The 23378-nt window shown below is 40.4% G+C and overlaps 1 protein-coding gene across 7 annotated transcripts in view; it reads left to right on the top strand.

The window, feature by feature from the left end:
• DIAPH3 (diaphanous related formin 3) overlaps nt 1-23378 on the top strand; it is a 569530-nt gene that overhangs the window by 24549 nt on the left and 521603 nt on the right. For 5 of the 7 annotated variants that reach the window (XM_044926876.2, XM_025263062.3, XM_025263060.3 and 2 more), the window contains exon 2: nt 4636-4668. The exons of 1 other annotated variant lie outside the window; for it this stretch is intronic. In XM_044926876.2, coding sequence (XP_044782811.2) covers nt 4636-4668 — 33 coding nt within the window. Of the gene's footprint in view, nt 1-4635; nt 4669-10645; nt 10771-23378 lie in introns of those variants that run through there. One more of the 7 variants, XM_044926874.2, reaches the window with a different exon arrangement.

Raw genomic sequence — 23378 nt, 5'->3', positions numbered from 1 at the left:
GTTTGTATGTTGCTTTGTGTTATATAATTTATTTGGTCTTTGTTACTTGTTAACTAAGTTGGTAGGAGAAGGACTGTTCTTCATACCTCTTGATACTGACAGCGTTTTGCACAGTACTCTGAAGCTGTAGATCTGGTTTTTGACAGCATGTGCTGTCTTCAATAAAGGTTTTGATGCCTTGCTTAAATGGGAATATAGAAGCCTGTGTTCTGTGTTTCTGTGTCCTCACCCCCCACCTCCCCGCCCCAGCTTTTTGATTCTTATGTTCTTTTGAAGAAAAATATTTAAAGACTTGTTCTCTCTTTCAATTTCAGAGTGATCCTGTTGACCATTCATCCTAGGAGCTGTCGTTAGTAGAAGGCCAGTCTATAATGCAGAGCTGCTTGCTTTTTAGGGAGAAATAGAATTAGCAATTTGAGATACATCAGACCACAGGGAGATGGGTGAGGTTTGGCTGAGGAAGAGACTCCCAGTGTGCAAGTACCACACCTTAACCAGTTACCAGTGGTTCTGGTTTCAGAGTTATTTGTATTTTGATATTATCACCACTTTTGTTTTTATCCCATGGTTATAAAGCATTGACACTTACAGAATCATAGGCGAGATAATGGAACTAAAGGTCATAAAGCCACATCTAGGTGTAAATGCTTTAATAGGTCTAACATTCTGTGCTTTTAACTTTATTCCCCCACTCCGGCAGATACAACCCTAATGTTGCTATCAGGTTGTTATTTTTAAAAGTGTTCCTATTCGATTTCATTTACTAGTGGTTTTATGTTTCTGTTTCCTTTCTGGTGTGGATGTCAGCAAATTCTGCTCATAAACTGGATTGATGGGGCCATTCCTGTTTTCGCCACCAGATAACGTAGTCAGGGGCATGCTGGTAGCTATGAAACAGAAATACTTCTTCATTTCTTTAAGTGTCTTGGTTAACCAGACATTTAAACAGTATTTTATGTACTAGTATAAGACCAATAATATAATAAAGTTTGTTTTTTTTTAATTAAGGATGTCACCCTTATAGTTTTGTATCTACAGAAGCAAGGCCAGAACTCCACAGTTATCTGAGGCTTTTATGTCATTCTGTCCCCCTTCTCTCTCAACTTTTTTTAGAACTCTGTAATCTAAACAGGTAGGACTTTGACATAACCTAAATTTTAAAATAAACTTGAATTAATAATTGATTTTCAGAGATCCTACAAAGATGCCACTTGATCTAACCTGTACATTTTTTCACTAAATGTTTAGTATTTCTCCTCCCCCACCCCCTATCATGTTTGAAATGGACTGTGATTAGACAATTAAGTTTTTAGGAGAAATTACTCACCTTTCTGTCTACTCAGATTTTTTTAGAGCTAGTTTGTCTTTAGGGGTTTGTTTTAGATTGCGTGTTGGCTGAACAAATAGCTATATAATCTCTGTTTGCTGTAAGCTGAATCTTGAAGTAGAGCTTATTCTATCTTTACTGTTTTGATGTAGCAACCAACACTTTCAGATGCGTTTTCTTTAAGTCAGCATCTCTCGTCCTGCCATGGGCCCTGGAACTTGCTGCTGTCGTGCCTATTGGCTTCTCCTGCTGGAGGGAGAACGGATAGATAGATCAGTGTGTTCCAGGAGAGACGGAATTGTGAACCTGACCTGAACTTCTTGCTCGTCTCTCAGAGTGTTAAACTTCCCTTTCCCACACTTTGACTTTTCTTACTTTTCTATGTAAGCCTTATAATTCTGTTGTAATACATCACATGTTCTTTTTTGTGAAAGATTGTCTGTAATAATATAGTTTGTAATTGGACTTACATGGATGCTTGTATAGTTTCTGAAGAACAGGCCAAGCATTTAACAAATTGATTGAGTTGCTAGACCCTCAATGAAGTAGTTTAACGACATTAAAAAAAACTACTACCCAAAAATGAATGCTTATGTGTCTTGTTTCTACTCAAGAGCGACTATTTTTCTGAAAGTTATGAGTCCAACTCTAGTTTAAAAGGCTGTCCTATTTTTAGGTCTTTGAAGGTAGATAAAAATATTCCTCTTGTTTATTTACATGTTCTGAATTTTACATCATGTAACCTATATTCTCTGGAGAAGGCAGTGGCAACCCATTCCAGTTGCTCTTGCCTGGAAAATCCCACAGACGGAGGAGCCTGGTAGGCTGCAGTCCATGGGGTCGTGAAGAGTCAGACACGACTGAGCGACTTCACTTTCACTTTTCACTGTCATGCATTGGAGAAAGAAATGGCAACCCACTCCAGTGTTCTTGCCTGGAGAATCCCAGGAATGGGGGAGCCTGGTGGGCTGCCATCTTTGGGGTCACACAGAGTCGGACACGACTGAAGCGACTTAGCAACCTATATTCTCTACATTTTTTGTACAATACTTTATCTTCTGTGCCGTTTTTAGTTCATAAATCTTGCATAGGTTCTAGTCTCGTTTCTCTTAAAATTGTTTGTATGCTTCTGTTGTTTTTTCTCTCTCCTTTAACGTCACTTTATGGCATTTTCCTCAGACAACTCAAACTGGCATTTTGGGATTATTCATTTGTGTCAGTAACAGTTTTTCACTGTCTTAAGACATACTCACCCAAATAGGACTTCAGCATCATGCTTTTTCATTAGCCTCCCTTTTCAAGCCTTAGGCCACTTAGAATGCTGTTGTATCAGAAGTGGGCTCTATTCCTTTTTTCTTCTCAGATAAACTTGAAATGATCCATTTCAGGTGTGATGTGAGTTGTGATTGGGCTGATACTTCTAGTTGGAGAATAAGAGAGCTGTGTGTTTAACCAAGGGTTTCCCAGGTGGCGCTAGTTGTAAAGAACCCTGCTGCCAATGCAGGAGACATGAAAGAAACGGGTTGGATTCCTCCTATGGGAAGATTGCCTGCAGGAGAGCATGGCAGCCCACTCCAGCGTTCTTGCCTGGAGAATCTAATGCACAGAGGAGCCCGGCGGGCTGTGGTGCATAGGATCGCAAAGAGTCGGACACAACTGAAGCTACTGATGACACACACACGTGGTTAACCAAGTGCTGGAAGCCTCTGCTGGTGGGAGGGCACACACACAGCTGGCAGTTAGAGGAGGGGACCCCACACAGGCTTGCCTCTGCTCCTTTCTCTGCAAACTCAGGAGCAAGGTGGACCTAGGTTTAATTCTAGTCCCGGTCTCTGGGCTGAGACTGTGGCCTCTTTGCGCCTCACGGCCACTCCCGCTCTCACGGGCCCCTGTGCGTACTTGTTAATTTCAATGCTGAAGTTTGTAGTGATTAACTAAATTCTACAGCCCAAGTTTCAACATTACTATTTCATTAATCCAGTATTGCTGCTAATTTGCTCCTAGTTGAGAGTATGTAGTCTGCTGATCCGGCAGTTCAGTCTGGAGCCTAGTGGCGTGCTCACCTGTCCTGCTGCGTTCTCTCTGGTGTACACTCAGCTCATGCTGGGCCCCTTCCATCCACGTTTCTCCTGCTCTGTGAGAAAGAGCATCTCTGAAAGGGAGAAGAGTCTAGGGTAGTGATTTATGCTGTACAGATTTTCAATCTGGATTGTCATTGAGAATAGATTTATGAGCGTAACAGTGAATTCCACTATGTACAAGTGTGAATGATAAATTTCATTCTGTCGATAAATGTTGAGTTTACCTACGTGCCACTTATTCCATTAGATGATGAAGTGTTAGTTGGTCAGTCGTGTTCAACTCTTTGCTAGCTACCCCAGGGACTGTAACCGACCAGGCTCCTCTGTCCATGGGATTTTCCAGGCGAGAATACTGGAGTGGGTTGCCATTTCTAGCTCCAGGATTAGATGTTCACTGCTAACCTATGTCCTTTTATACTAATCGTAGACTTGACCTCATTTCCTCTTTAGGAAATGGTGCTCGATTCTTTCTCTACCATTTTAAAGGTCTAATGCTACAATGAATAATAAGGAGGAGAAGTGGAAACTGACTTCAGCTACTTGAGTACAAATCTCCCCCAACTCCAGAATTTATAAAATTTGGATTGTTTTTCCCCCAAATGCTTAATTTTGCTCTTGAACTCTACTTTGCAGGAAACCAATTTATTCACTTTCTAGGAAATCAGCAAAAGGGTTCTCAAAGAAGTAGCAATGAAATTGAAAAGTGTCTGCTGTCACCACTGGTGATAAATCAAACTGATGTTAAAGATGCAAATAGTCATTCCAGTACTCTCTTCTCTGTTATTGGAATTGTTTAAGTTAATTAAGCTAGCAAAGTACTTCATTATCTATTATGCTGCATGCTAATGGCAGATTTAAAGTTTCACTTTTATCATTTGAAAAGTTTTCTGAAAATCTTATCTAAATTCCTACATCCATTGCCATCTAAGTCTGTATACTTAATGGTAACTAATACTGTTATTTGGGAGAATATATTTATTGTACCACAGTGAGGTTTCTAGTTTGTGAGGTTTACAAAGCCAAGAAATTTTAGGAGACTATCACATTCAAGGTAACTTTTGTCCATCTTTTTGAGAAAGTGATTAAAACAATATATAATGCATTTTTATTAGACTCTCAGGAATTTAACTATATTCAACTGAACATTGTAGAATTTTAAATGTACTCTATTAACTAAAATTAAAGCTGTTATAAATTACTGATATGATTGATTTCTTTCATTTGCAGCATTTAAATATCAGGACACTGACGGATGATATGGTAAGATGATCCTTGAGGTTTCCTTTGTTATAAATCTTAACTAACCCTCTTATGTTGATGGTGTGCTCCACTAACACCTTTAAGATTGCTACAAACTGCATGTTTTGAAAATGGACTCTTTATTGTGCTAAAGTAAAGACTGAACTGGTGAAATATATTATATTGTTGCTTTTGAAAATAAAAGGGACTAGTCAATATGTTCATTTAAAATTTTTGTTGAATCACAAGTTGTTAGTCAACTTGGAATCATTCAAATCAGTTCTCTTTCTTTGGGGATGAATTGCACACTTCAAAAAGAGGTACAAAAAATAGCTAAAGACATGTCAGCTTTTCAGAAATACATAGTTACTAATTAAAGTAAGCCAAACTAAAATATCACTGATATATTCTTAAAGTTTTGTTTAAAAACGAGAGAACTAGATATGCCTTACCCTGTATTGTGCATGCTGAAAATAATAAGCTCTTATAAGTACTTAAAACTTCATAGCACCATTATAGATTTTTATATATTCAAATAAATTTTTCTGAGAAATATATTTTTGAATGTAACACTAGGTTATTGGTAAAGGATGACAAGACCCAGATAAACAATAACATCAATAATACAGAAGCATGATCTAGGGCCAGACGCAGCACTCTGATAACAAGGATTTGAATTCAGCTTCACTTTATGTCAAACGTGAAACAGGAGCTAAAATACAGTGAGCACTCAAAAACTGTTCATCACCTCGATATCCAAAGTACCATCTTAGGCACATGGTTCAGGGGGCATACAAAGATGAATGAGACATAGATCTGGACATGCACGATTTAAAAAACTGAATTAGAATCCTACATTTTACTTCTCTGGGTAGAATCTAAGGAAAGGATATTTATATAAGCTTCTCTGGATAACATTTTTTTTATAGGATAATATTCAGAAACGGTGGTAATATTGAGCAGTAATGCAGATTTTGGGTGTAACTTCTCACCCTGCCAGGTGGGTGATGTCCTTGTTTAGTGCTGAGCACAGTGGGGCTCAGGCAACTGAAGTAGGTGGCTCGCCCACATGTGCACGGCTGGCAGTGGTGTAGCTGTGGCTGAAGTCCTGTTCCTCCTTGCTCCAAACCCACACACTTGCTGTGCTGACTTAGCTTTCAGATGATTTCTTAAGGCTGACAGTAAAACCATGTGCGATTATTATGTGTGATCTTTTATGAGAGTTTACAGTGGTATATTTGTAAAGCCTCATTGAGATATAATTCATATAGCATGTAGTTCACCTATTTAAAATGGACAGTTCAGTGGTTTTTTAGTATTAATATATTTGCAGAACTGTAAAACCATCACCACAATCAATTTTAGAACATTTTCATCACCTAAAAAGAAACCTCATACCTATAAACAGTCACTCCCAATTTATTCCCAACTCATCTAGCCCTGGGCAATGGCCAGTCTATTTTCTGTCTGTAGATTTGCCTTTTCTGGACATTGCATGTAAATGGAATTGGTTGCTCTTTAGTGACTGAGTTCTTTCACTGGACATCATGTTTTCAAGGTGCATCCATGTCATGGCCTGTGTCATTGCTTCCTTCTGTTGCTGAGTGCATTCTGGGTGATGATATTCTTGAGGCTTGTTTGTATTTTATGGACACTCTATTTTTTTCCCCTCTTTTCATTCAGATCCCGCCTTTATCTTTGTTTTGTTACTCTTTTTTTTTTTTGCTTTGCCACCCCTCGGTCTACCCCACGTTCTAGAGTGGCTGCAGCCTACTGCGCTGGAAACCAGTGTGCTTTGATTTTCTGTTAGTTAATGGGCTCCTTCTCAGGGAAGACTTTCTCCCTCCTGCCTCTTTTCCTCACCTTTCTCCTTCTCCTTGTCCCTTGGTCAGAACTTTTGGACTCTACCACACCCTGTGCATATTTTTGTCAAAGCAGTATATGATTTATGATCCATCTTTCTCGCTAGTTTAAATCTTTTGAAGACTGAGTATGTTGTTATTAATACTTCCAGACAAGTTGTCTGGCACATGTTAAGCATTTTCATCAGTTTGTTGAACAAATGAAAGAGTGAGTCTCGGTTTTGCTAACCTGGTATTGTGTTTGTCTTGCATCTGGTCCTGGCTTAGTCCTGGCAGGCTTTCCAGAGATGGATCTTGGCTCTCCACAGGGTGGAGCAGCTTTGACAAGGACGTGCTCTCAGCCTTTCCGACCACCTGCCTGGATCACTGACTGTTGCCTGCCTTCAGCTTAGATGGTTCCATGTTCCCCTTCTCTCCCGGGGAGGCTTGAGCAGGCAGGCTAGTCTAGGCAGCTGGCCCAGGGTTGTGGAGGCCAGAGAATAAGCATGGCTGTCTTGAGCAGGAGACCCTGAGTCAGCCCCTTCTCGGCCACTGCTGACTGCTGCTCTGTGGAAAGAGCAGTGGATGTGGAATCAGGAGTTTCTCGTTGGGAGACAGAACTTCACCACTTCTCCGCTCTGTGACCGTGGCAGGTCTCTTAGATGGTTCACTTACACATAAAGCATGACTAATCTTATACCTTTTCTGCTTTCCTCTTAGGGTTTTGGTGAATCTCATTTAAGCTCAAGTATGTTGAGCTGCTGCATTCAATTCTGTCCCTATTTTTACAAGCTTTAAAAGATACTTTCTGGTGTGGACAGAGGGGTGGTGTGACTGATTCATCTGCAGTTGAGTCTTACAGGGGGTGTGTGTGTCATAGATTGTGTAGAGATTTGAGGAGAGAAAGGAAAGCTGGATACTTTGAGGGCTCTTTAAACTGTTTCTGATGAGTTGCAGCGCATGGAAGCATTTGCCACTGATGCTGATGTGTGCTAGCAATGTGTTTTGGAGAAGGCAGTGGCACCCCACTCTAGTACTCTTGCCTGGAAAATCCCATGGACGGAGGAGCCTGGTAGGCTGCAGTCCATGGGGTCGTGAAGAGTCGGAAATGACTGAGCGACTTCGCTTTCACTTTTCACTTTCATGCATTGGAGAAGGAAATGGCAACCCACTCCAGTGTTCTTGCCTGGAGAATCCCAGGGACGGGGAGCCTGGTGGGCTTCCGTCTGTGGGGTCACACAGAGTCGGACACAACTGAAGCGACTTAGCAGCAGCAGCAGCAGCAATGTGTTTTCTAATTAAACTTTCCCACCACTGCAACGTGTGCTGCATGTATGCCTTTAATATAGAACTTCCTGATGTGAATAGACTTTTTTGGGGCAGGGCTTGGGACAAGGCATATAGGAATGATGTCTGCTGTAGTCATGTGTTTGAATAACAACATTTGTCGAGACATCTTGGGAAACACTAATGTTAGAAACTCATCTTAGGTTGCTTTTTGTTAAAGGCCTGAAAAAGTACTTCACATTTCAAGGTAGTTTCTTAAATTACTGTCAGAATTAAATTTCATAGGACACTGTTGGATTAAGAGAACGGAGTATTACTGTAGCCTTGAGGTCCATAGGCAGAATTAATATACTTTAAACAGTGTTCGTCCTATGAATATCTGGGCGTCTGCTGTGTGTAAAATGCTGTTCAAGGTGCTAGGGTAATATAAAGGTGAAAAAAGTAATTTAGCTTACAACACTCTTTTGTTTATACCTGGGTTGAAAAGAAAGGTTTCCTTGTAGAGACAAAAAGGTTGGGAGGAGGACAGTGAGGGCCAAGTGTGAAAGGTAAGCTGGATGAAATTGAATGTGCATGTCACCATGCTAAGTTTTCCATCAAAGTGTCCCCTGGGGGTTTTTGTGGGGAAGGGGTTGTTTTTGATCTGCCTTTTTCTGCCTTGTCCTTCAGAACCGTGTGTCTACAGTGCAGCCCTCCTGCTGATCTTCCTCCCCTTTTATCTTGCTGTAGCCAGCGTTACTATTGTAATCCCTTGTGTGGCCTGCAGCAATGGTTTTCAAGATTTTTTGACTAGGATCCACAGAAAGAAGTACACTTTAGTTTGTAGCCCGGCACAACAAACACAGATTCTCTCTGTTGAAACAAAAGTTTTTAAGAACCTATATTTAATGTTTCTAAGTGTAATGGTTAAACCAGATCAAACCAGCCCATCCTAAAGGCAATCAACCCCAAACATTCATTGGAAGGACTGACGCTGACACTGAAGCACCAGTACTTTAGCCACCTGATGCGAAGAGCCGACTCTTTGTAAAAGACCCTGATGCTGGGAAAGATTGAAGGCGAGAGGAGAAGGGGACGACAGGGGTGAGAAGGTTAGATGGCATCACTGGCTCAATAGACATGAATTTGAGCAAACTCCAGGAGATGGTGAAGGACAGTGAAGCCTGCAAGCTGCAGTCCATGGGGTTGCAAAGAGTCGGACACGACTTAGCAACGGAACAACAACAACAAAGCCTAATGAACTCTGATCTTTTTCTTTCCCTTCCTTTCTACTCCTTTTACTCCCATCCATCCCATGAAAAAAAAGAAAGGTGATCCAGTCCACTAAGTGGACTTCATGACACCAAATAGTCTACAGTTTTATTGATTATTTCAGAGAACTGGCTTTTGGTCTCACTAATTTTCTTTATTGTTCTTTTATTTTCATTTAATTGTTTTATCTTTATTATTTCTATACTTTTGCTTTATTCTTTTAACAGCTTCTTTGGGTGGAAGCTTAAATAATTTATTTGAGAACTTTAGTTTTCCAATGAGAATTTTATGCTGTAAATTTCCTTCTGAGAACTACTTTAGCTGTTAATCTTCTGAATATTTGAAATAGTTTTAAGTTTCCTGTTGATTTCTTCTTTTCCCCATTGATTATTTAGATATATCTTGTTTAATTTTCAAATATTTGAGGATTTCCCGGTATCTTTATGTTGCTGATTTGTAATTTAAGTCCCTTGTGACCAGTGGTTTCGTACTTTCTGTGATTTCAGTCCTTTTCAGTTTGAGGCTTGCTTTCTGCCTCAGAATGTGGGCGGTCTTGGTGGATACTCCATGTGTATTCTGTTTTTGTTAGAATCGGTCTATAAGTAGTAAATACGCCAAGGTGGTTGATAGTTTTGTTCATGTCTTCTATATTCTGATTTTCTGTTGCTTTTTCTAACAATTATTGAGGAGTGTTGAAGACTCCAACTATAATTTTGGATTCTTAAATTTTTCTTCTTAGTTCTTTCAACTTTTGCTTCATGTTTTATGAAGCTCTGCAATTAAGTGCATATACATTTTGTATTGTTTCAGTTTATCGTTATGAAATGATCCTTTTTATCTCAGTAACATTCATTACTTTTTAGTCTTTGGACATTTAATGGATTTCTCTGCTCTGCCTGATACAGTTATCTTGTTCCCTTTTGAAGAACAAAGACTTGGCTTCTGTGGCCCACACTTTATAGGTTTCATACCCCTTGGACTTTTCCTTCTCTGTCTCTGCTGTGTGTGTGTCTCCTCTGCCTTTAGCCTTACACATCTTTTAGACTGTTGTCATCTCTCAGCCTGCTCTCCTGCAGCCGCTCTTCTCTTTGTCTCTGGTGCTTGGCTTGGGTGATCACCTCTGTGTGTATCTGTCTTGACTTTTCCTCAAGCTGAGGCATCCATGCGTTGGCCTATTGAATACCTTCAGATCGGTGTCTCATTTTTATGTGAAACTCTTTGTGTCCTGTATTAAATTTGTCACTTCCCTCTTAAGCATATTTCTGTCCTGTATTTTCATAGAAGGTAACTTCACCCTTCTAATGTTTTGTTAGGACTCTCACAACTTTCTATTGCTTCCTAAGAAGCCAGCTTCTTGGGGTACTTCCCTGGTGGTACAGTGGTTAAGACTGCACTTTCCCTGCAGAGCACATGGGTTTGATCCCTGGTTCAGGGAACTAAGATCCACCATGTGGGGGAAAAAAAAAAAAACAACAAACTGAAAAAAAGCCAGCCTCGTGCACCGCAACCACAATGACCTATCTGAATTGCATGCCTGACAATACTTTGCCCTGTTTGTAACTGTGTAGTTGCACCTTTACCTATAGGTCAAGCCTAACGCTTTTTGCTGTGGCACACAGGCCTCCGTGGTAGGACCCTGCTTCTCTAACTTGATAGACGACTCTCAGTCAGCAAACAGGAGTCAAGTAAGTTGCTGGAGAATTTACTCAGAGAATGTGAAAACACAGCTGCTGCTTGGAAAAAGGTGTGTTAAGTGATAATGAGGACTGTTTATTAGCTGTGTGCCAAGTAGCATTCCAAATATTAGCTTTATAAACACATTTAGTTTCCACAGCAAGCCTCTGAGTAGGCCTTGTTACTATTCCATTTTTCAAAGATGAAGAAAGTGAGGCAAGAGAGAGTACGAGTAACTTGTGTAAAGTCATGTGAAGCAACCAGGAAAACTGACAGACTGGCCCCAGGGAGCATGATCTTTGCCACGAGACTTACACTGCCACTTAAGCTCTGTCCCTGTCTCAGTGTAAAATCTGGAAGTGTTTCCTAATTTTCTGCTTTTCTCCTGCAGTCATTGGAATGAGTCTTCTGACCTTGAAACTGACCAGGAAAAGTTGTATCCTAGCCATTGATCTTAATCCTAAGAAATTATAATTGTAAAGACATATTGTATTTAAGGAGTTTTCTGTGATAAGAAATGAACTGTTTTGAGTATTTCTAGTAAGTAAACAAAACTGGAAAAGTCGTCTCAAAGGAGTAGTGATGTGTGTGACTGAGAAATAGCAACAGGTAAAGGATGTGTTTTCTTAATTGCAAAGAACATAGAAAAACTTCTGTCTGGAAACCACCATCTTGCAGCAGTGGCAGCTTGCCCCCAGGTGTACAGGTAGGCTTTCTAGGTGCCCCTCCCAGGTCCTCCTGGAAGGGACTCCAGACTGCCTGTGGTTTCATGGTCTGGGCGTGCATGCTGGGGGATCTGTGAGAAGCTCCCCCTGTGCTCCGTGGGCCTGCAGACCCGCTCGGTGTACCTGAATCTGCTGCATTCCCGGGTGTTCTTCCCTCTGCTGCTGGGCACTGCAGGCTGAGAGCTCAGGCGAGTGTGCCTGCCCGGCCTCCGATTTGTCTACCTGCATGCTGTGCCTGTGGAGAAGGCAATGGCAACCCACTCCAGTACTCTTGCCTGGCAAATCCCATGGATGGAGGAGGCTGCAGTCCATGGGGTCGCTAGGAGTTGGACATGACTGAGCAACTTCACTTTCCCTTTTCACTTTCGTGCATTGGAGAAGGAAATGGCAACCCACTCCAGTGTTCTTGCCTGGAGAGTCCCAGGGACGGGGGAGCCTGGTGGGCTGCCGTCTATGGGTTGCACAGAGTTGGACACGACTGAAGCGACTTAGCAGCAGTAGCAGCATGCTGTGCCTGTACCTACCTGGATGTGTGGTGTCTTGTGGAATATATATAAATTAGACATCACAGTTATGAAAGAAAATAAAATGATTTTGATTATCTGAATTTGTGCCTAACTCCCAAGTCTGGTCATGGAACCTAAATCATTAACTTTTTCTTTTTAAAGTTCAATGGAAAAGAATAATTTAAAATAATTTTATCATATGGGCCTGCTACTACTGCTGCTAAGTTGCTTCAGTAATGTCCGACTCTGTGCGACCCCACAGACGGAAGCCCACCAGGCTCCCCCCGTCCCTGGGATTCTCCAGGCAAGAACACTGGAGTGGGTTGCCATTTCCTTCTCCAATGTATGAAAGTGAAAAGTGAAAGTGAAGTCGCTTAGTCATGTCCAACTCTTTGCGACCCCATGGACTGCAGCCCACCAGGCTCCTCCATCCATGGGATTCTCCAGGCCAGAGTATTGGAGTGGGCTGCCATTGGGCCTAGTAAGATTTAAAGCTTTCTGTACTGATTTTAAGTTTATTTTGCATTTTTATTAATTTATTTTTCCTTTTAAAGTTAAAAACAAATGATAAAGCAAAATGTATCATAATATATTCCACAGCTGTCCTGCAAAATTATATATTCAAAATATTCTGTGGAAAGTCAATATACCAGGAACTTACCCGGTGGTGCAGTGGTTAAGAATCCTTCTACCAGTGCAGTGGAGTGGGTTTGAGCCCTCGTCCGGGAGGATTCCAGGTGCCAGGGGCAACCTGCGGGCCTCGAGCCTGCGCTCTGCAGCAGGGGAAGTCCCCGCACTGAGAAGCCGGCACACAGCAGCGAAGGCCCAGCGCAGCCAAGAATCAACCAATAAGAATAAAGGAGGTGCACCAGCGGGACAACTGAATATACCTGAAAATAAGTCGTAAAAAACTTCAACTATTCACTCAGTTTGGTGGGCCTTTCAGAGCACATTAATATGAGTTAATTAGCACTTCCTGTATTTAGATTTTCAGTAGTTAACACTTCAGTACTATCTTGGATTTTTAAATATTTATGGGCTGGTTTAGAGAGCTCCTCCTCAAATCAGTAGGAACTTGGAAATAAGATCAAGAGTTCTCAGAGCTGAGTATGCTAAGATGCAGTAGGGTATGCAGACTTGTTTATTCATCCTTTTATCCTTTAATTCATGGAGCCTTTATTGAGGGCTTGGTACTGTCATAGACATGGCAAAGATGAATAATATGTCTCTGCCCTCTGGTAACAGTGAGGAAAAAAACTTGTGTACAAAACCAGTATACAGTTGAAGTGGGCTGGAATGGTGAATGGTAAGGTCAATTTTAGTCTTGGAGAAAACTTCATAGAGAAGGTGACTTTTCAGCTGTTTCAAAGGACAGGTTGGAATACAGACTGGCAGGAGTGGTAGTAATTTTTTTTTTCTTTCTAATGATTTTACTCGTGGATATCAATGGAATGGATTACAGTGCCTGTGTCAGGTTGGCAGGTAGAAAGCAATTCTTGATATCTTCAGGTAATTTTTGGGAACGATTGGTCTAGGTCTTGAAAACAATGTGACATTTATAGAACTAATTTATATTTCCTTCCAAGCATATAGTAGTGTAATATTTGAGTATATGTAATTAGAAATTGTACTTTAAGTAGATGTGGATAAATATAACTTTGAGATATTTGGAATATTCAGTTCAACTCAGTTCAGTCGCTCAGTCGTGTCCGACTCTTTGCGACCTCTTGGACTGCAGCACGCCAGGCCTCCCTGTCCATCACCAACAACAGGAGTTTACAAAACTCATGTCCATTGAGTCAGTAATGCCATCCAACCATCTCATCCTCTGTTGTCCCCTTCTCCTCTTGCCTTCAGTCTTTCCCACCATCAGGGTCTTTTCAAATGAGCCAGTTCTTCGCATCAGGTGGCCAAAATGTTGGAGGTTCAGCTTCAGCATAAGTCCTTCCAATGAATATTCAGGACTGATTTCCTTTAGAATGGACTGGTTGGATCTCCTTGCTGTCTAAGGGACTCTCAAGAATCTTCTCCAACACCAAAGTTCAAAAGCAGCAATTCTTCAGCGAAAAGCTTTCTTTATAGTCTAACTCTCACATCCATACATGACTACTGGAAAAACCATAGCTTTGGCTAGACGGACCTTTGTTGGCCAAATAATGTCTCTGCTTTGTAATATGCTGTCTAGGTTGTTATAACTTTTCTTCCAAGGGGCAAGCGTCTTTGAATGTCATGGGTGCAGTCACCATCTGCAGTGACTTTGGAGCCCAAGAAAATAAAGTCTGTCACTGTTTCCATTGTTTCCTCATCTATTTGCCATGAAGTGATGGGACCAGATGCCATGATCTTTCTTTTTTGAATCTTGAGTTTTAAGCCAGCTTTTTCACTCTCCTCTTTCACTTTCATCAAGAGGCTCTTTAGTTTCTCTTTGCTTTCTGCCATAAGTGTGGTGTCATCTGCATATCTGAGGTTATTAATATTTCTCCTGGCAGTCTTGATTCCAGCTTGTGCTTCCTCCAGTCTAGCATTTCTCATGATGTACTCTGCATATAAGTTAAATAAGCAGGGTGACAATATACAGACTTGACGTATTCCTTTACCAATTTGGAACCAGTCTGTTGTTCCATGTCCAGTTCTAACTGTTGCTTCCTGACCTGCATGCAGATTTCTCAGCAGGCAGGTCAGGTGGTCTGGTATTCCCCTGTCTTTCAGAATTTTCCACAGATTATTGTGATCCACACAGTCAAAGGCTTTGGCATAGTCAATAAAGCAGAAATAGATGTTTTTCTGGAACTCTCTTGCTTTTTCGATGATGCAGCAGATGTTGGCAATTTGATCTCTGGTTCGTCTGGCTTTTCTAAATCCAGCTTGAACATCTGGAAGTTCACGGTTCACGTACTGTTGAAGCCTGGCTTGGAGAATTTTGAGCATTACTTTACTAGCATGTGAGATGAGTACAATTGTGCAGTAGTTTGAGCATTCTTTGGCATTGCCTTTCTTTGGGATTGGAATGAAAACTGATGTTTTCCAGCCCTGTGGCCACTGCTGAGTTTCCAAATTTGCTAGCATATTGAGTGCAGTACTTGCACAGCATCATCTTTCAGGATTTGAAAGAGCTCCACTGGAATTCCATCACCTCCACTAGCTTTGTTTGTAGTGATGCTTCCTAAGGCCCATGTGACTTCGCTTTTCAGGATGTCTGGCTCTAGGTGAGTGATCACAACGATCGTGGTTATCTGGGTCATGACGGCCTTTTTTGTATAATTTTTCTGTTTATTCTTGCCACCTGTTCTTGATATCTTCCACTTCTTTTGAGTCCATACCATTTCTGTCTTGTATTGTGCCGATCTTTGCATGAAATGTTCCCTTGGTATCTCTGATTTTCTCGAGATCTCTAGTCTTTCCCATTCTATTATTTTCCTCTATTTCTTTGCATTGATCTCTGAGGAAGGCTTTCTTATCTTTCCTTGCTATTCTTTGGAACTCTGCATTCAGATGAATGTATCTTTCCTTTTCTCCTTTGCCTTTCTCTTCTCTTTTCTCAGCTATTTGTAAGGCCTTCTCAGACAACCATTTTGCCTTTTTCCATTTCTTTTGTTTGGAATGATCTTGATCACCGCCTCCTGTACAGTGTCACAAATCTCTGTCCATAGTTCTTCAGGCACTCTGTTGGATCTAATCCTTTGAATCTATTTGTCACTTCCACTGTATAATCATAAGTGATTTGGTTTAGATCATACCTGAATAGTCTAGTGTTTTTCCCTACTTTCTTCAGTTTGAACTGGAATTTGGCAATAAGCAGTTCATGATCTGAGCCACAGTCAGCTCCTGATCTTATTTTTGCTGACTGTATAGGGCTTCTCTATCTTTGGCTGCAAAGAGTATCATCAATCTGATTTCGGCATTGACCATCTGGTGTTGTCCACGTGTAGAGTCTTGTCTTGTGTTGTTGGAAGAGGGTGTTTGCTATGACCAGTGTGTTCTCTTGGCAGAACTCTATTAGCCTTTTCCCTGTTTCATTCTGTTTCCAAGGCCAAATTTGCTGATTACTCCAGGTATTTCCTGACTTCCTACTTTTGCATTCCAGTCCCCTATAATGAAAAGGGCATCTTCTTTGTGTGTTAGTTCTAGAAGGTCTTGTAGGTCTTCATTGAACTGTTCAACTTCAGCTTCTTCAGCATTACTGGTCGGGGCATAGACTTGGAGTACCATCATATTGAATGGTTTGCCTTAGAAACGAACAGAGATCATTCTGTCGTTTTTGAGATGGCATCCAAGTACTGCATTTTGGACTCTTTTGTTGACTATAATGGCTCCTCTATTTCTTCTAAGGGATTCTTGCCCACAGAAGTAGATATAATGGTCATCTGAGTTAAATTCACCCGTTCCAGTCCATTTTAGTTTGTTGAGTCCTAGAATGTTGACGTTCACTCTTGCCATCTCTTGTTTGACCACTTCCAATTTGCCTTGATTCATGGACCTAACATTCCAGGTTCCTATGCAATATTGCTTTTTACAGCATCAGACTTTACTTCCATCACCTGTCACATCAACAACTGGGTGTTGCTTTTGCTTTGACTTCATTCTTTCTGGAGTTATTTCTCCACTGATCTCCAGTAGCATATTGGGCATCTATCGACCTGAGGAGTTCAACTTTCAGTGTCCTGTCTTTTTGCCTTAGAGTGGTACACATATACTAACATGTGGTATACTATATAATGGGGAAGCGCTAGGTGTATGGGCATCTAATCCAGTCTTGAGGTGTCAGAAAGGCTACTACATTAGATGTTGTGCAAACTGAAGCCTGAATTGAAATTATCCAGATAAATGGATAGGTTCTAGGCACAAGAAATATCTTGTGCATGTGTAGAAGTTTCTAGGTTATTCATTATGTCTAGATGATATAGTCTAATGGTGGTGGAGTCATGAAGAGATTTTCTTAAGAGGAAGTAAGATTAAGGTTAAAGTGGGCCTTTGAGCCATGGTAAGATATTTGAGTGTCATCCTCTGAGCAGTGGGATTACAGATGCTGAAAGGTTTGAAGTACAGGAGTGAGGGACATGATTTGGTTTTGATTTCAGTAAGATCTGTGCAGAGATTAGTTTGGGGAGTGGTAGGGACAGGGGCCAGTGAAGACACTGGAGCAAGCTAGGAGGCTATACCAGTTGTCCAGGTGGCCTGAAGTAGGGTAGTAGTGGTAGCGGCAGAGGGCAGAGGCAAGGTGACTTAAGATACGGTCCACTTGGTTTGATTTATGTTTCCTAGTTAATTTTCATTAAAGTTATTATAGTTCAAATCAATTTTCTGCTGACTGGAGACAACCTCAGGAGTCCACATCTTCAGTATGCATCTGTATGCTTCTCCCCCAGTCCAGGGCCGTGTATTTTTCTAATCTGACAGTATCGCCCAACTTCTGAAGCCTTCAAAAACCCTCCTACTTTGCCCTTTGGAACTCAAAGTCTGTCATCTTTGAAGGTTTGCTTTCCTTGTTGCAGTACTTGAAACCTAGGGGTTATTTGAAGACTTTATTTTCCTGTTAGCTTTTTCCTTCAAAGGCTTCCAGCTCTTCTTGAGCATTTCTATTGCATTTCTCCATGTTAGTCTCAACTGTGGGTCATCTCATCCCTCCCATTGATTCATTGCAAGCATTAGAACTTAAGTTCCTTTCTTTTACACCACTATTTATGTTATTATTCCATTCGTACCTACCAGGGACACTTACTCTGGGATCTATGGTCCCCCAAGGGGTCTGTGGTAGAATTCATGGTATAATTGAACTTAATGGGAAAAGGATTAAATCTTTTAAATTAAGCTTTAAGTAAAATATAGTATTTAAAAAAATTATACACATAAGCAAGACAAAAAACCAAATGACCAGCTAAACATAGGAACAGTAGGTTTGGGCCTGTGGCTTTATCACAGATAAAGAAAGCCTCTTTCCTATGTGGGCATTTCCACTGGCTAGTCTGCATATGGCACTTGGCTGTGGAATACATATTGCATATTCAGTTCAGTTCAGTTGCTCAGTCTTGTCCGACTCTTTGAACCCATGGACTGCAGCATGCCAGGCTTCCCTGTCCATCACCAACTCCTGGGGTTTGCTCAAACTCATGTCCATCGAGTTGGTGATGCCATCCAACCATCTCGTCCTCTGTTGTCCCCTTATCCTCCTGCCTTCAGTCTTTCCCAGGATCAGGGTCCTTTCCAGTGAGTTGACTCTTCGCATCAGGTGGTCAAAGTATTGGAGCTTCAGCTTCAGCATCAGTCCTTCCAATGAATATTCAGGACTGATTTCCTTTAGGATGGACTGTTTGTATTTCCTTGCAGTCCAGGAAACTCTCAAGAGTCTTCTCCAACACCACAGTTCAAAAGCATCAATTCTTCAATGCTCAGCCTTCTTTATGGTCCAACTCTCACATCTGTACATGACTACTGGAAAAACCATAGCTTTGACTAGACAGACTTTTGTTGGCCAAGTAATGTCTCTGCTTTTGAATATGCTGTCTAGTTTTTCTTTTCTTTTCTAGTTTCTGGCTTTTCTTCCAAGGAGCAAATGTCTTTTAATTTCATGGCATGACTTATTTTCAAGCAATTTAAAGGAATTTCAAAATTATAACTGTTAAGTGTATTTCTCACTTAATGATATGAAAATACTGTATAAAATCTAAATGTGAACAAATCATTGTAAGTAAGTAATTTTGGGGTGATACATTTTCATCTTTTCAAAGGATCCTCTGGTTAAAGAACTTTTTATGAATTTCAGTAATACTATTTAAGAGTGGGAAATGGCCATTTTAGGAGCATTGAAGGTAGGGTGTAGTAGTTGGTAGGTTGGTGGGAATTGTTACCAGGTGATAAGATTGTACCTATGACTGAGATGCTTAGCTTATCCACTTGAAACAGGGAATGGCCAGTTTTCCTCCCCAGAAAGATGTCTCTGTGACAGTGATGTCACTAGCATTTTAAAGATCATGGGACTCGTTAGCTGTTCACATGCACCATCTCCTGTAATTCTGATTTAGCCTCACCTGATTTTCTTTGCATCCCTTTCCAAAGACTCTTTTGAGGTTCCTTCTCCACCCCAGAATTAATCACTGGTCTCTATCTGTTGCTAATTTACTTGAGGGTGTTTACAGTATTTTTTACCTTTATTTGTAATTTGTTACTGTATTATTTTTTTCCCCAAGTGGTAATCATCTGTGGGATGGCACTATTTTTTGTTTATTTTATCATCCAGTAATTGCTTAGTCATACCTTCAGGTACTAATTGACTGCCAGCTACTATTTTGTAGGCTAAACACACAATGGTGCCTATAAGTTATCTGCTGCTGTGTAACAAATTAAGCCAAATCAGCAAACATTTATTATGTCATACTGTTTCTGTGGGTCAGGAGTTTGGAAGTTGCTTGGCTGGGTGGTTGTGGCTTGGTGTCTCATGAGGTTGCAGTGAAGATGTTGGCTAGAGCTCTCATCAGCTGAACGTTTGGGGCTTCTGGGATGGCTCACACACGTGGCTGTCGGCAGGATGCCTCCCTGCTTCTCTAGCTTCGTTAGCTCAGTTCTTTGCCCCATGGGCCTTCCCCTAGGTCTTCTTGAGTGTCGTTGTGATCTGGCAGCAGGCATATCCTAGAGTGAGTCATCCAAGAAGGAGCAAGACAAAAGCTGTAATGTCTTTTGTGACCTAGTCTTGGAAATGACACTCCATAATTTTCGTAGTGTGCCATTGCTTATACAAGTCAGGAGATCCCTGAGGACTGTCCTTGAGAATGGCCAGCACAGCTGAGACAGCTGAAGATTTGTCTAGCATGGCACTTACATTTTAGTGGGAGAGAGGCAGAGTCAACACAGAAGAAAATGACAGGCTTTCTTAAGTCATACTCAGCACAGATGAAGGGAATTAACCGTGTGCTGTGACAGACGGGAAGGTGAGTGGGCTCATATACTACTTTAGATGGAGTGGTCTGCCTTTTAACCTGACGCTGAGAGGTGAGAGGTACTTTTATTTCTATTAACTATTTCTATTAATTAATATGGCTCACTGCCATATTAATTCGGAGAAGGCGATGGCACCCCACTCCAGTACTCTTGCCTGGAAAATCCCATGGACGGAGGAGCCTGGTAGGCTGTAGTCCATGAGGTCGTTAAGAGTCAGACACGACTGAGCGACTTCACTTTCACTTTTCACTTTCATGCATTGGAGAAGGAAATGGCAACCCACTCCAGTGTTCTTGCCTGGAGAATCCCAGGGACGGGGGAGCCTAGTGGGCTGCCGTCTATGGGGTCACACAGAGTCAGACACGACTGAAGTGACTTAGCAGCAGCAGCAGCCATATTAATTAAGCATGGCGTCCCTCCTCCAGATAGCATTATAATGGCATTCCCTCAGTCTTCTGTGAATGTAACCAGTTCTTCAACAAAGATGCTATTGTGGAAATTTGAGGGGTTTGCTTAGGGTAACCCAGTAAGTGAGGGGCTGGGCAAGATTCAGAAGTCAGACTCTGGAGTTCTATTTTTAATCAGCAAGTTGCTTGGTTAGTAATAAAGCTAATTAAAAAGCCAGGTTATTTTAGCTGTTAGGTTGTTTTCCTCCTCTTCAATGTAGTGCAAGATTGCGATTGATAATTTTGAGTTTTTTTTTTATTTCAGGTATGTGTTGAAATAGAATTAATTCAGTAATTAAAATGAACCTTTATTTGTTTAATATTCTCCTGGATTGCATGAAAATATCTTCTCCCTTCTGGATTCTAAGAATGTGTGTTTATGATCACACATAGTTTTTCCATCTTTTCAAGTTTTAAAATGACTAATAATTACATATCTTCCTTTTGTTTTAAATGTAAAAAAATCACTACTCTGTTAGTATTGAAAAACATTGTAACAGTGAAAAGTGTGTTTCCACTCTTACAGTGTTATAAAATAGCTAAGCATCCAGATAGTTTTTTAGAGCCTGTTTTTGGTTTAATTAATTTTTTAAACTGTCATTACTGATTATCACTGTTAGATAATACTCAGTTGGGTGCTCATTTAACTTCCCCTGAAGATAAGTGATATTAATTTATAAAATCCAGTACACCCCAGACACAGCTGAAGCCATATTAATTAAGTGTGTGTACCACCTCCAAACAGCATTATAATGGGATTCCCTCAGTGTTCTGTATATTTAACCAGCTCGTCAACAAAGGCAAACTGTATACTTTGCCTACTTGGGTTGTGTTTCTGTCTCAACTTTAAGAGAATTTCACATGAAATTAAGAGTAGCCATCCAAGTGCACATTGTAAAATACATACAGTTGCAGTCAAATTGCCAAATGTAAACAAGCGATGAACACAGTACGATGGTGATTTCTGTCATGTTTTTATATACAAAACTGTTTTAAAAGTTTGCTTTTATGTTCTCTTGTGCCTTGCTTTAAGCAAATTGTGTGTGTAATTCCGTGAAAGATGAATTAGGAGTGATTTTTCCCCCCTATTTATGAGTAAAGTCATAGAATCATCCCTTTAAAAAAAGATAAAACTTCCTTAGAACATTTACACTGATTTGACAATAATGTTCACTCTGTACCTGGCTTTGTAATCATGCTCACAGTATTTGGAATCTTCTTGTAGCACTCGATAGAGCATCACATACCTGGAAATGTTTTCACTTTAACCCTGAGGTCTTCAACAAATTCAGTTTACTGTTTGTTCTAGTATAGGAGGAAGGGTTGGATTTATTTTTCTCCTGTGGCTCCTTCCTTATTTTGTTTTTCATTCCTTTCTGATCTAGGAAAATGAAAGCATTGAAATTATGAAACACTGATTTTTTTTTTTTTTTTTTTGCATCTTTATAGATTTAGGAGTCAGAAGAGGGATGTGCTAATTTTTCCTATCTTGTCATTAGCTAGCTAGGCTAGAGATCTGGTGCACATTTGTTTCAACACTTGGATAAAAGCCAACCCTCGCCTAGAGTTCAGGTGCTAAGCATGTGGTGGAGATGTGCTAATTCTGTATTATTATTTTACAAATTGTAGCATTATTTATTGATACAAATGCAGTTCTATGTTTAAAATCATAATGCATTGAGTTTTAAAATTTTCTTTGTGCTATTTTGTACTCTAAATTTGTTGTTCAGTTGTGTCCGACTCTTTGCGACCCCATGGACTGCAGCACGCCAGCCCTGTCCATCACCAACTCCCAGAGCTTGCTCAAACTCATGTCCATTGAGTTGATGATGCCATCCAACCATCTCATCCTCTGTTGTCCCCTTCTCCTCCTGCCTTCAATCTTTCCCAGCATCAGGGTCTTTTTCAATGAATTGGCTCTTCGCCTCAGTGGCCAAAGTAATGGAGCTTCAGCTTCAGTCCTTCCAGTGAATATTCACGATTGATTTCCTTTCGTATTGACTAGTTTGATCTCCTTGCTGTTCAAGGGAATCTCAAGAGTCTTCTCCAGCACCACAGTTTGAAAGCATCAGTTCTGATGCTTCTTTAGGGTCAGCCTTCTTTAGGGTCCAACTCTCACATCCATACATGACTACTGCAAAAACCATAGTTTTGTCTATATGGACCTTTCTTGACAAAGTGACGTCTCTGCTTTTTAATATACTGTCTAGGTTTGTAATAGCTTTTCTTCCAAGGAGCAAGTGTCGTTTCGTTTCATGGCTGCAGTCACTGTCCACAGTGATTTTGGAGCACAAGAAAATAAAGTCTGTCACTGTAGTCTAAATAGCATGACATTTTTATGTATAAAAGTGTGTTGGAGCTTGTTTTTTGTTATTTAAACAAGTAGTTTCCTCATTGAAGAATTAAACAAATGCATTGAACTTGATGGTTCATTTCAGTCTCTTAGTACAGTGTGTAGCTATAGAAGGGGCTCAACTAATAATTATTTTTATGACTTTTAGAGATTTTTATTTTAAAGCATTTTGATTTTAGGTGAAAACTTAAATTTTGATTTCTTCTACCACTGTTGGAAGCTAAGTATTCATAAATTAGCTTGTGAATTGCTTAAGCTTACTCTTCCCATTTATTGACATGTTTACGTTTATAATATTGATGTTGCATTAATAGTGTTTTGCTTAATTTCACTTCCTTATAAGTTAGCATATTAATGAACTTTGTGTGTGTGGTGTGAAGAGGAGTCAGTATAGTTTCTACACTCAAGGGTTGATATTACATGTATAGACTCAATGGCAATGAAGTAGTGATTCAAAAGACTGAGGAACCAACCCCGTTTCTTAACTGTTCGATGTCCCTAGTTTTTTTAAAACAAGTATCAAGAATTGAAGTACTGATGTCTATAGAGATAACTTGTGGACATATATTCATGTGAAATAATTTCATATTTCTGAGCTGTTTCACAGCAGGGAGGTTTTATGTTGGTGACTTGGCTGCCCTTTTTCTTTTGCTACGTTGTATATACTTCTTATTACATTTTCTACATAGCCATATAATTACCTGTTTATGTGCTTG

The sequence above is a fragment of the Bubalus bubalis genome, chromosome 13 (genome assembly GCF_019923935.1).
Source record: "Bubalus bubalis isolate 160015118507 breed Murrah chromosome 13, NDDB_SH_1, whole genome shotgun sequence".
Lineage (NCBI taxonomy): Eukaryota > Metazoa > Chordata > Mammalia > Artiodactyla > Bovidae > Bubalus > Bubalus bubalis.
Note: the sequence above shows the minus strand (reverse complement) of the source record. Positions and strands in the feature narration are given on the sequence as shown.